General features: G+C 38.5%; 1 protein-coding gene across 6 annotated transcripts in view; it reads left to right on the top strand.

The window, feature by feature from the left end:
* Positions 1-6,238, top strand: part of HERC3 (HECT and RLD domain containing E3 ubiquitin protein ligase 3) — a 114,497-nt gene extending 108,259 nt beyond the window's left edge. For 3 of the 6 annotated variants that reach the window (XM_017545091.2, XM_017545092.2, XM_017545093.2), the window contains 3 exons: positions 2,262-2,445; positions 2,675-2,777; positions 4,452-4,708. In XM_017545091.2, coding sequence (XP_017400580.1) covers positions 2,262-2,445; positions 2,675-2,777; positions 4,452-4,660 — 496 coding nt within the window. In that variant the 3' untranslated portion in view covers positions 4,661-4,708. Of the gene's footprint in view, positions 1-2,261; positions 2,446-2,674; positions 2,778-4,451 lie in introns of all 6 variants that reach the window. The other 3 variants (XM_017545094.2, XM_017545090.2, XM_017545095.2) reach the window with 2 other exon arrangements.
* Positions 6,239-13,171: the final 6,933 nt, after the last annotated feature.

Below are 13,171 nucleotides of genomic sequence, written 5' to 3'. Positions count from 1 at the left end.
ACTGTCTTGCCTTGTCACTGAGGAATAAGTGCAGTGGCATGATCATGACTCACTGCAGCCTCAACCTCCTGGGCTCAGGTGACCTCCCACCTCAGCCTTCTGAGTTGCTGGGACTACAGGCATGCCCCACGAGGCCTGGCTAATTTTTTGTAGAGAACGGATCTTATACCATGTTGCCCAGGCTGGTCTCAAATTGCTGAGCTCAAGCCATCTGCCTGCCTCAGTCTCCTAAAGTGCTGGAATTATATGCTTGAGCCACCGCACCTGACCAGACAAAGATCTTTTTACATTAATGTCTTTGTTTTTAAAAAGAACACTTATACCTCTTACATATGCATCGTATGTATAATTTCATAATCATAAGCAAAATCTCATGTCTATAAACAATACGATAATACTAGCTAACACTTACAAAGCAATTGGTATACACCAGCCTTGATTTAAATACTCTTACATGTATTCACTCATTTAATCCTAAAGCAGTCCCATGAGTTATCTACCCTTACTTTCTCCATTTTACAAACAAGGACATGGACGCATGGAAAAATTAAATAGCTTGCCCAAGGGTCACAAGCTCTAAGTCACGGAGCTACTTACTACGTTTTATAAGTAGCATTGTTTTAAGTGTTAAAACACAGCTTACGTAAATGGTGTCATATTTTACTGAACATGCAAATACTTGATTTTCACTTAGCATTGTTCTTGAGATTCTATTCATTTTGCTAAGTATAGGTTTAGTTAATTCCATTAAAGTGCTCTGCTTTATGGTTTCCATCATGACTCTACCATCTTTTCCTTGTCCATGCTCATATTAATGGATATTTAGTTTCGTTTCTCTAAATTCTCCATATTACAAGACAATGCTGCAGTAAACTTTGCTGCACTCATCTTCTTGTCTGCACGTTAGCATCTCTCTGCATTACCCATCTGCTAGCACAGAATCGTAGTCAAGGGGTATTTATTTACATTTTCAGCTTCTCTAGATATTGACAGAATTTCCCCCCCAAAATGTTTATGTTGAGGTTCACAGTTAACATTTCCACTTGTGAGAGACTGAATGTACCTACGGACTACGGCCGGGGCATATATAAAAATGGAGCTGAGACCCACAGTCTGCAGCAACCTGCCCAGGAAAGCAACCTCTTCTCTACAACAAGCAGCCCAGAAAGCTAGCCTGCTATAAGTCAAACTCGCCGGGAGCCTGATTGCCATGTCTCTCTCAATAACTTCTGTAATGGTGGTCCCAAATAGGACAGGATGTGATTAATAACCAACAACTTCCCTAATTTTTGTTCCTACTTCCAACTTAGGACCAACCAGAGAAAGCCAAATATGCACCCTTAACCAGTCACATAGGATGCCTGCTTCTAGTTAGCCACCTACAGCTTCCACAGGCTGGCATCCTCCAGTCAGAGGGTACCTGATGCCTTCCCTGTTTCCATTGTAAAGCTTTTCCACTCCTCTACTTGCCTTTGAGTCTCTGCCACAACACAGTGACAGTGGCTGACTCTCTTGCTATAGCAGCTCTGAAAAAATAGCGTTTGTTCTTCTCATTTGGTTGATCTTCATTTATTTCCATGGTTGCTATATGTGATTCCCATCATTTCCGTTTATCTTCCTACCAGCTGCCTATAAGGTTTCCATCTTCTCTACACCTTCACCAAATTGATACTATCTCATTTTAAACTTACACCAGTCTGATGAGTGCAAATGACAGTTCACTCATCTTCATTTGCATTTGCTTGATTATTAGTGAGATGGAGCCATTATTTGAGATGATTCTTTCCAGGGCTAAAGGTTTTATAAATAAGGAGTTATAAAATTAACCTTTTATAATAGGTGAGGATACAAATATCAAGTGGTTTAGCTTTATTTGTTTCTGAGGATAGGGAAAGTGGCCTAGAACTGTTATCTTAGACTTTTTAAGTAGAAAAAGACATTATTTTTTTCCACACTAAATTTTAAGCAGGACTTTAACATGACAACTGGAATACTTCAGGTAAAGTCAGTAGTACGGCCTGCCCCCCTTCCTGCCTGGCTCATCTGCATCACCTGAGGCACTTGGTAGAATGCTAGGACTGGGGGTGGAGAGGGAGGAGAGGAGAGCTGGTAACCTATATGATGCCTTAGGATGCCTCCTGATGAGAGAATTTGATGAAATTCCATTTTTTATCACTCCCAAACTCAGTGTAGAAGTGTAACTTCTTTGGCTTTACAAGACTTTGAGCTAAATGTATTTGATTTCTTTTGTGTTCTGGCAGGCAGGAATTTGTGGATGCTTATGTGAATTATGTCTTCCAACTCTCAGTTCATGAATGGTACACAGCCTTTTCCAGTGGCTTCCTAAAGGTGTGTGGTGGCAAAGTACTTGAGCTCTTCCAGCCTTCAGAACTGAGGGCTATGATGGTGGGGAACAGCAACTACAACTGGGAAGAACTGGAAGAGGTAAGCACAAAAGATTCTTCAACTCCTTTAACTCCAGCGAAGCAGCAGCAGCAGCCTGGGGAGGTATTCCCAGAGCCTGATCCCATTCCAAGCATACTGTGGTGGAGTAAGATTTACAGGTGTCCTGTATCTCAGCACTTATTTCTTGGCCTCAAGTGTAAATGATATATAATGTCTATTATAATATTCTTCTAAGAAACATTTTTTTCTTTTTGTCTTTTTTGGCCAGACTGCCATCTACAAGGGAGATTACTCGGCCACACATCCCACTGTAAAACTATTTTGGGAAACTTTTCATGAGTTTCCATTGGAAAAGAAGAAGAAGTTTCTCTGTAAGTATCAGTAATCTCAATATGATATTTGTCTACATTTTAGTCTTACATACAGTATAGGATGATATGCTTCACAGCTGAGGCTTCACTCATTTAAATGGTAAAGACTAGGTCATTCACTATATGTATGCTTTTTGTCTTAATGATATCTCAGGCACAATATAGATTGTTAATCCAGACCTGTTGCCTAACAGGAGGGGTTTCATGAAAGGAAGAAAAGAAGCATCTCACTGATTTTTCTTCATTGGGATATAATTTATATACCATACTCATTTAAAGGGTATACTTCAGTGGTTTTTTAGTATATAGAGAGGTGAAACTATTACATAGTCAATTATAGAATACGTTCATAAGCTCAAAAAAGAAACCCCATACCTATTATCAGTCATTCTCCATTTCTTCCCAACTCCCCTACCAGTCTTTCTGTGGATTTGCCTATTCTGGACATTTAATATAAATTGAATCATACAATATGTAGACCCTTGTGACTGTCTGAATGGCATTTGAGAAGGGTAATGATACCTTTGGAAAGGAAAATGAATTCTGATTTACATGAACAAATTCAACTTTTTAAAAATAGCTGAAATATTTCTCAGCTTGTGTTTGTGTGTAATCAGCATCAGAAATTAGCCAGCGCATAGTATGGAATTTTAGTCTTATAAAACCAAAACACAGGGTTTGATAGGCAGTCTATTTTGCTTTATAAGACTGAGCATATATCAGTCGTAACTGAGGACTTACTCCTAGATTCTGCACCTCACATGGGAGCAAGGATGAGAGGAAGTGGAGATCTTACACAAGAAGTCTTAGAAAGACGACCACTTCTCCTCTGCCTGGTTGCACTGGCTATTGAGAAGCAGTGGTAGAGCAATTGAATGACAGGTTAAGGCTCGCCAAGTGAGCTTGTAGGACTGTGACATTCAAGAGAAGCCTGCTAATGGTCTTGAGATTGTCCTAGAAAAAGGAGTTTCTGTTCATTGGACTTATGGAAATGTTTGTTAATTCTGGAGATTTTAGCCAGAAAGTTTATGTATCACAGCCTCAGGAAATGGCAGGTTATTGGAAAGTGCTTCTTAACTAATGATTTTCTTATAGTAATTTCCAGCAGTTCAACTGTGAGAACATTACTCAGCACTAGACAACAAGGAAAGACAGCTGGCTCTCTTTCTCTCTCTGTCTCCCTCTCTCTCTTTTGCCAAGTCACAGTGCATGTCACAAGAGTGAAATGTCTAACGTAATGTCTGGGTCAGCTCTTCTGGTTTAAGAAAAATGGAGACATGGAAAGGAGAGCAAATAGATCCTAAATGGAATTCCATAGCCAAGGTGATACAGGCATCAGGCACTTGAGGTGAGAGGAGACCCTGAGGTCAGAGACTTCACTTTTCTTCCTGGTTTCCCCTGAGATCAGCTCCTCTTTTCCTATGACAATAATTCCTTCCCTCTTTGATTTTGTCAAATCCCCTAAAATTTAAGAGGGCATACATTTGCCTGAGGCCTTTTTTTTCTTAAGGGCATCTGAGCATCATTCCACAGGATACATATTGGCACATACATGCAATTGTACTTCTCATGCAAGCCACAGGGTGTCATGCCTTCCTCTCCTGTTGCTAGAAGGACCTCCGAGATCCATTCTCCGTTTGCCTAGCTGCTAATGCCATTTCTCGTTCTCCCCAGTGTTCCTGACAGGCAGCGATCGGATTCCCATCTACGGCATGGCCAGCCTACAGATTGTCATCCAGTCTACAGCCAGCGGGGAGGAGTACTTGCCGGTGGCCCACACTTGTTACAACCTTCTTGACCTCCCCAAGTACAGCAGCAAAGAGATTCTGAGTGCACGGCTGACCCAGGCTCTTGACAACTATGAAGGGTTTAGTTTGGCCTGAGGCTCCTCAGCTTGTCCAAGATTTCCCTTCCTTCCTCAATGTCTACATTGAGGCCTATACAGAAAATCATGGGGAGTGATTTCTATTTTTTTATTGTCTAAGTGGATTGGGACTTTTAAATCCTGAGCCTGGTTGATGTATTTCTGGGATTGTATAGCAGTAAACAACCTTTTTGAAAAATTAGGGGTTGGGGATGGGGTAAAAAATTGGCACTTGTATGGGAGGTGTTTTTGTTTTTGTTTTAAATCAGACTACCCAGTTTTCCTTGCACTTGTGAATGTGTTGCACTCTGCTGGATAAAATGGCAGTGGATTTTTAAACTTTCATTTCCCAAAAGTCTCTCTCAGCCCTGATCTTTTCTTACAATGCTTCCTTGTCCTTCTCTTAACTTCTCATTCCTCTATGAGAATGATTTTGACTGATCTGTCCTTTCTTATCTGCGCATGCAAGAATGTCACCTCCCTCTGTACCCTTGGAAATGCCCCTGGCTTGTTGCAGCCCTCCTTTAAACCAAAGGAGGAACGGACTACTTCAGAAACTCCCAAGTCCAAAAAGCTGAGTCTGGGTCCATCACTCTGGCAGAAGTCCTAAGAATTTATGGGAGCCTATATAAACATATCTTGCTTTTAAAAAGTTCTTGAGGGAATAGCAACTTTCCCATGGCTGTGCCTATTTCCTAGACCTTCTAAAGATGTGCAGAGCAGCTTAGCATTCATTGCAGCTGAACCTAATTTTGTTTCTTACTCATCATTGTCCCTTTGACAATAAGGTTAATTGATTGACCCACCACTCCTTCCATTGTCTTGCTTTTGGAGCAAGTTGCATTAACTGTTTTGTGTCTCTATATTGTCCAAGGAAAGTAGAAATAATAAATTCTTACCCTTTTTCTATCACCTTATATCGTCTACCGCTTTCTCCTTCCTCCCTTATCTTGTTTTCTCCTTGTCGTGCCCTGCTTCCTCCCTGATTTTCCTTTTGTTTCTTCATTTTATCCCATTCTTTGTTACTTGACTCAGTGCTCCCTTTCTCTCCTTCTAGTGGATGCATGCAGCCTTTTTTTCCCCGAATTTTTATTTCAATTTCAAAATTTTTACTCAGATTTTTTTCCTCTTCCCTTATTGCTGAGACATAAGGACATTCTTTATTATGAACCTTTATCACATTTGAAATGTTTGTTTACAGTGGGATTTTAGGGGGGATTGTGTTTAAATCAAATATATGTATTTTAAAAATAATGACATGCTCAACCTTCCTCATCATGGAGTAAGAAAATTCTACATGATTAAAGAACCCATGTAAGTCTAATTTTAAATTCCTAGTACCTAGAGAAAATACTTATTTATATAAAATGAAGTATTTATGAACTGTGATAAAGCATCAAATCTTGATGAAGGATTGTAGATTTTTGCTTTTTCTTTTTGTTTTTTAAAACCTATTTCAATGGGTAAATTGGTAGTTTTTCAGTCTTTATAAATACAGGATTAAAAATATATATACAGTTATATGAAATGTTTATTTTCTATGTGTGTGCATATACTTCAATATTATGCAATAAATTTGGTGTTTTAACTTAAAACTTTTCTTACTGTATTTGCAGAATGGATAGCTTGCTTTTAGTAGAAGCATTAGGCCATATACGCAGATAATCTGATAGAAGATCAGATTTGATTTCCTCATAAGAAAATAGAACCAAGTGCCACAGAAATGGAGAAGAAAGCAGGGGCAAGGAACAGATGGCACTGAGGAAGAATGGGGTTTCTGAAGGTTGGGATTGACGAAAAGGTGTTTCTCATGAAGAGGGAGGCTTTAGCAAGGGCTGCTGGTACATTGAGGCATATGTAGGCAAAAGCCAGGAACAGTTTGAAGGGAACATTGGAGGAAGTAAGCAAATAATGGTAAATAAGACTTGGGAGAAAGAAGGTAGATAGTAGCCAAGTGGGATTTGTTTTAGTGTTCAGAACCTGGGGGTGATAAGACCTGAGCCTGATCTTAAGAAGGAAAATGTGGATGGTTTAAATCTGGAGGTATTTAGGTGGGAAAGACTGAAGTGGAAAGACAGCAGCTGAGACAGCAGTGATAGTGGCGCAGCAGAGCTAGAGAAGAGTGCCCGAGGAGAGGTAGGGGGAGTGAGTGGAGGGCTAGGAGCCTGCAGGGAGGAGGAGGAGCTAAAGATGGATCAGAGACTGGTCCATTTAATGATTGGTGATTGTTAGCCCACTTAAGCACACCAAAAGNAAAAAAAAAAAAAAAAAAAGTATTTTAAGTAAATTGGTAAAACAAGTAAATGTATTGTTTTACCAGATTAAAAAGATGGTTTAAAGGTGATAAAGAGAATAGGAGTTTTCCATTAATAAGCTCCATTCAACAAACATTTAATAGTCTACATAAGTGCTATATTTGAGGGGGGGAAAACCCCCACTACATTTAATTTTGCACAGAAATTGCCAAATTATTTTAACTAACTTTGAGGCCTCAGAATTCTTGTCCATAAAATAAGGAGATTGGATCAGATAATTTCTAAGGTCACTTTGAGGTCCAAAATTTTATAACTCCATTACTGAGAAAATGTCTGAACACAGAAATACCCAGTACATATATCTAAATATTCGTTGCATGAAGGAAATCTTGTGCTGCTTCTAAAACACTATGATATTTCTGAGATAGTTTCCTTTTCCCCTTCATTACTTAATGCTTTAGAAAAGTACATCTTCTGCATCGGCATTTCTGAATTTGCCTATACACCTACCAACCTTCCCTCTCCTGAAAACTTTCAGATGCTTCTTCATTGTTTTAGTCATTTGCCACTTTAATAAAATTCTTTGGCAACTTTATTTTGGTGGGTAGGGATCAAGGACAGTGCAATGAGGCAATTTGCAAATTCTGATAGTTCCATCTACTCCGTGTGAAAGCCTCCTGATGTTTTATATGGTACTCATTAATCCCAGAGACCAGGGGTTAGCTAACTATGGCCCATGGGCTAAAACGGTTTTTACGTTTTAAAAGGGTTGAAAAACTTAGAAATGGAAGGATACATGACAGAGACTGGATGACCTACAATGCCTAACATATTATCTAGCCCTTTACAGAAAAAAACTTCCAACACTTATGATCCAAGACTTGAAAGAGTCACAGTTAACAGAGTGGAACACATTCTTGACGTGTTAGGAACTTGAGTCATAATTTGTTGTTGACTCAGAACAAGTGTTTGGGGTTATCGGCCTCAGAGGTAAGAAAATAAAGTTTTAACTAAGATTAACCCACAGAAGTTGATATTAATACTAAGGTTTTGACCTAATAATAATGAACCTGTATAAATTGTGTGCAGTGTGCCAGTCCTGGGTGAGATCCCGTGCCAACATTTGCTGTGCACTAGCTATTTTAATTGCTACCACCAGGGTCCTCTTGGCTCTGCAGTTTACTAGCTGTTTGGCCTTGGGCAGGTTTCTTAATCTCTCTGTATCTCATTTTCTTCCTCTTCAAAATGGGAACAGAAATAGTGCCTACCTCATCAAGTTGTTTGAGGGTTAAATGTACTCATGGAAAGCATACAGAATAGCGCCTAGCTCATAATAAGCTCTCAGTAATTAGAATTACCATTATTTTCCCAATTTTTCACGTGTAAGAATTAATGTTTAGAGAAAATAAGTTGCTTATTATCACAAAATAGTGGGACCCAGACTTGACCATTAATCTCTGTTATGCGCAACTGCTAGAGATGGCCAACCAATTGGACGGAGGCTGCTCAGTAGCCAAATAAAAAGGAATGTTGTGATGTGGCAGGTAACTTCTTTGACCACATATCTGCAAAGACATCGCACTGAGTGTGTTTTGCTGCCAGCGTACAATTCAATAGTGATCAGTGCAGTTCTCATGTTGTTTGCAGTGGGTCTCAAGTGAAGCTGGAGGTCTCCGCTGGTAGTTAGTCACCAGGAGCCAGGTATGCGTAGCGCCTTGCATTGCATAGAACAGTCCCTCTTTATCCTGCCCAAGATGCCAGTGGGCACTGCTATGGTCTGAATGTTTGCTTCCCTCTTAAAATTTATGTGTTGAAACCTAACCCCCAAGGTGATGGTATTAGGAGGTGAGGTCTTTGGGAGGTGATTGTATCATGAGAGCAGAACCCTCATGAGTGGTATTAGTTCCCTTATAAAAGAGAACCCGGAGAGGTGCCTTGCCGTTCCTACCATATGAGGACACAGCAAGAAGGCACAGTCTGTGAGAAGGTAGGCCTCGCCAGACACCACCAGTGCCTTGATCTTGGATTTCCCAGCCTTCAGAACTGTGAAAAGTAAATTTCTGTTCTTTATAAGTTACCTAGTGTTTGGCATTTTGTTATAAGCAGCTTGATTGGACTAAGACAGGCCCTTTTGTAAAACACTGAGAGAGGGACGTGCTTTATACCCTTTTGGGGATCCTTCTCTGTAGAATTCTTTTTTTCAAAAGACTATAATTTTTTTTCTTTTATTAATAAATCTTTTATTTTTAAATAACATTTTTATTGGTACATAGTTGTACATATTATGGGGTACTTGTGATATTTTGATACAAGCATACAATGTATAATGATTCAATCATTAAATTAGGGTAATTAGGATATCAAAACATCTATCTTTCTTTTGTTGGTTACATTCGAAATCTTTAGCTATTTTTAAACATACAATAAATTATTAATATATCCACCCTATAGTGCTATCAGACACTAGAACTTATACCTTCCATCTAACTGTATTTTTGTACCCATTAACCAGCCTCTTTTTATCCTTCTCTGCCTAGTATTTGCCCAGCCTCTGGTAACTATCATTCTAGTCTCTACCTCCATGAGAACAACTTTTTTAGCTCTTACATATGAACGAGAACATGCAAATATTTGTCTTTCTGTGCCTGGCTTATTTCAGTTAACATTGTGACCTTCAGTTTCATCCATGTTGCTGCAGATGGTAAGATTTCCTTCTTTTTTAGTAACTAATACTCCCTTGTTTTTATAGACCACATTTTCTTTATTCATCTGTTAATGGATACTTAGGTTGAGTCTATATCGTGGCTATTGTGAACAGTGCTGCAACCAACATGGAAATGCAGATGTCTCTTTGACATACTGATTTCCTTTCTTTTGGGCATATACCCAGTGGTGGGATTGCTACATCATATAATAGATCTATTTTTAGTTTTTTGAGGAATCTCCATACTGTTTTTTATACTGGCACTAATTTACATTCCCACCAAAGGGTATGAGCATTCACCTTTCTCTGCATTCTTGCCAGTGTCTGTTATTTTTTGTCTCTTAGAGGACAGCCATTTTAACAGGAATGAGATGCTATCTCACTGTGGTTTTGATTTTCATTTCCCTAATTATTAGTGATATTGAGTATTTTTTCATATACCTGTTGGCTGTTTATATGTCTTCTTTTGAGAAATGTCTGTTCAGATCATTTGCCTATTTTAAAATCACAGTATTTTTACTCTTGAATTGAGTTCTTCATACATTCTGGTTATTAATCTTTTATTGGATAGTTTGCAAATATCTCCTCCCATTTTGTAGGTTGTATCTTTACTCTGTTGTTTCTTCTGCTGTGCAGAAGCTTTTGTGCTTTATGCAATCATATTTATCTATTCTTGATGTTGCTGCCTATGCTTTTGAGGTCTTACCCAAAAAATCTTTGCTCAGACCAGTGTTCTGAAGCCTTTCCCCAACGTTTTTCTTCTAGTAGTTGGATATAATACTTTCAGGTCTTAATTTATTTCATCCACTTTGATTTGGTTTTTATACATAGTGAGAGGTATGGAATCTAGTTTCATTCTTCTGCATATGGGTATCCAGTTTTCTCAGCACCAGTTGTTGAAGAGGCTGTCCTTTCCCCAATGTATGTTCTTGGCACCATTGTCAAAAATGAGTTGCCTATAAATGTGTGAATTTATTTCTGGGTTCTCTATTCTGTTCTATTGGTCTGTGTGCCTGTTTTCATGGCAGTACCATGTTGTTCTGGTTCTTATGGCTTTGTAGTATATTTTTAAGTCAGGTAGTGTGATGCCTCCAGCTTTTTTTTCTCAGGCTTGCTTTGGCTATTAGGAGTCTTTTGTGGTACATATGAATTTTAGAATAGTTTTTTTAAAATTTCTGTGAAGAATTTTATTGGTATTTTAATAGGGATTGTATTGAATCTGTAGCTTGCTTTGAGTACTATAGATATTTCAATCCTTGACCATGGGAAATCTTTCCATTTATTTTTGTCTTCTTCCATTTCTTTCATCAGTGTTTTATGTTTTCATTATAGAGATCCTTCACTTTGGTTAAATTTATTTGTGGGTATTTAATTTTTTTTAGCTATTGTAAATAGGATTGTTTTCTTGATTTCTTTTTCAAATTGTTAGCTATTGGTGTCTAGACATGCTACTGATTTTTGTATGTTGATTTCGTATCCTGTAACAGTACTGAATTTATCAGTGCTAATAGTTTTTGGTAGAGTCTTTAGATTTTTCTAAATACAAGATCACATTGCCTATGAACAAGGATAATTTGGCTTTTTCCTTTCCAATTTGGAGGCTGCTGCATTCTTTTTCTTTCCTAATTGCTCTGGCTAGGACTTCTAGTACTGTGTTGAATAAAAGTGGTGAAAGTGGGCATCTTTATCTTGTTCCAGATCTTTGAGGAAAGGTTTTCAGTTTCCTCTTATTAGCTGTGGGTTTGACATACATGTCCTTTTTATTTATTTTATTTATTTTGGAGACACAGTCTTGCTCTGTCACCTAGGCTGGAGTCTAGTGGTATGATCTCGGCTCACTGCAACCCCTGCCTCCTGGGCTTAAGCAATCCTCCCCTGTCAGCCTTCCAAGTAGCTGGAACTACAGGCATGAGCCACCAACACCCAGTTAATTTTTGCATTTTTTGTAGAGACAGGGTTTTTTTACATATATGGCCTTTATTATTTTGAAGTATATTCCTTGTATACCCAGTATTTTGAGAGTTTTTATTATGAAGGGATGTTGAATTTTAGTGAATGCTTTATTCAGCATCTGTTGAAATGATTATATGGTTTTTGTTCTTGATTCTGTTAATGTGTTATATCGTGTTTATTGATTTGTGTTATGTTAAACCATCCTTGCATCCCTAGGATGGATCTTACTTGATCATGTGAGATCTTTCTAATGTGTTGTTAAATTTAGTTTGCTTGTGTTTTCCATGAAGATTCCTAGACCGGGGGAGATCGAACATTCACCTCCAGTTCCCTCCTTCACCAGCAACCGTGGTGAAAATCTCTGTGAGTAGCACTATGCCAGCTTAGGGGAAGGGGTGGCACAGTGTGAAATGACTGTTTATCTTACCTGTCATGGCTTTTCTCAATTCTGTGTGCCTAGGTGATTTCTCTGCTTCTCCCTGAGTTCTGCTATATTCAGGGTGGTATTCTTGTCACTGATGGTTTCTAATTGTATTTTTGTCAGGGGCATAATGCTGGGGATCGTCAGTTCCACCATCTTGCTAACTTCACTCTAAAACTCTATTTTTGAATAATCTTATATCTATAGAAAAGTAGCAGAAATAATGCAGAGTTCTTTTATTTTTCACTCAGTATCCCCAAATGTTAACATCTTACAGCACCATAGTATAGTTATCAAAACCAAGGAACCAATATTGGGAAATTACTATTCACTAAACTTCATACTTTGTTTTGGATTTTACCAGTTTTTCTACTGAGGTCTGTCCCAAGGTCTGATCGAGGATCGCACAGTGCATATATTTCAACAGGCTTTTAGTAAATATTGGGATTCAAGGCTTTGCCTCTGACTAGATATGAGAGTGCAAATCATCTCTGTCCCTCCACCTCCCTAGGTAGTCATGCTGTACAATCTTGGGACACAGGGTAAAGTGAAGGCCTCTTCAGGCAGGCAGGTAAGTCATCAGGCCACTCCATGAATTTGGGAGACCATGAACACACAGACGGGCCCTTCCTCAGCAAGTAGCTCTGTGTTTTCGGCAGTAGGAATAAGCAGGCACTGAGGCTTCAGTAATTGGCAAAAAGCAGAGCTTCCTGTGGGAAACATAATTTGAATAAGGAAGAAAAAGGAGATTTGTATTATATAAGGTTGACTGTCTCTAAAGAAAGTTAAACTTTATTGCACAACGACTGCTTCTTTCTTCTTCCTTTTCCTCCTCCTCCTCTCTTCCTTCTTTTTCTCTTTTCTTCTCCTCCTTTTTCCTTCTCCTCCTTTCTCCTTCCCTTTCCTCCTTCTCTTCCTCCTTCTCCCCATGCTTTTTCTTCTCTTTCTTCTCCCCTTCCTCCTTTTCATTCTCCTCCTCCTCCCAAATTTAGTTTTCCATGGAATCCCCCATATTTTGGAAAGTTTTTTTTTTTTTTTTTTTTTTTTTTTTTTTTTTTTTTTTTTTTTTTTTTTTTTTTTTTTTTTTTTTTTTTTTTCTCCCAGAACCATAGTTTGGAATTAATGGACAAACAGTAGCTAACCAGATGATAGAGATTAAAGTGAAGGGAGGACATACACTTGAGTAGCAACATATAT

Source organism: Cebus imitator, unplaced genomic scaffold (genome assembly GCF_001604975.1).
Source record: "Cebus imitator isolate Cc_AM_T3 unplaced genomic scaffold, Cebus_imitator-1.0 Scaffold177, whole genome shotgun sequence".
Taxonomy (NCBI): Eukaryota; Metazoa; Chordata; class Mammalia; order Primates; family Cebidae; genus Cebus; species Cebus imitator.
The sequence above is the reverse complement of the archived record's forward strand: the minus strand, read 5'-3'. Positions and strand labels throughout refer to the sequence as shown.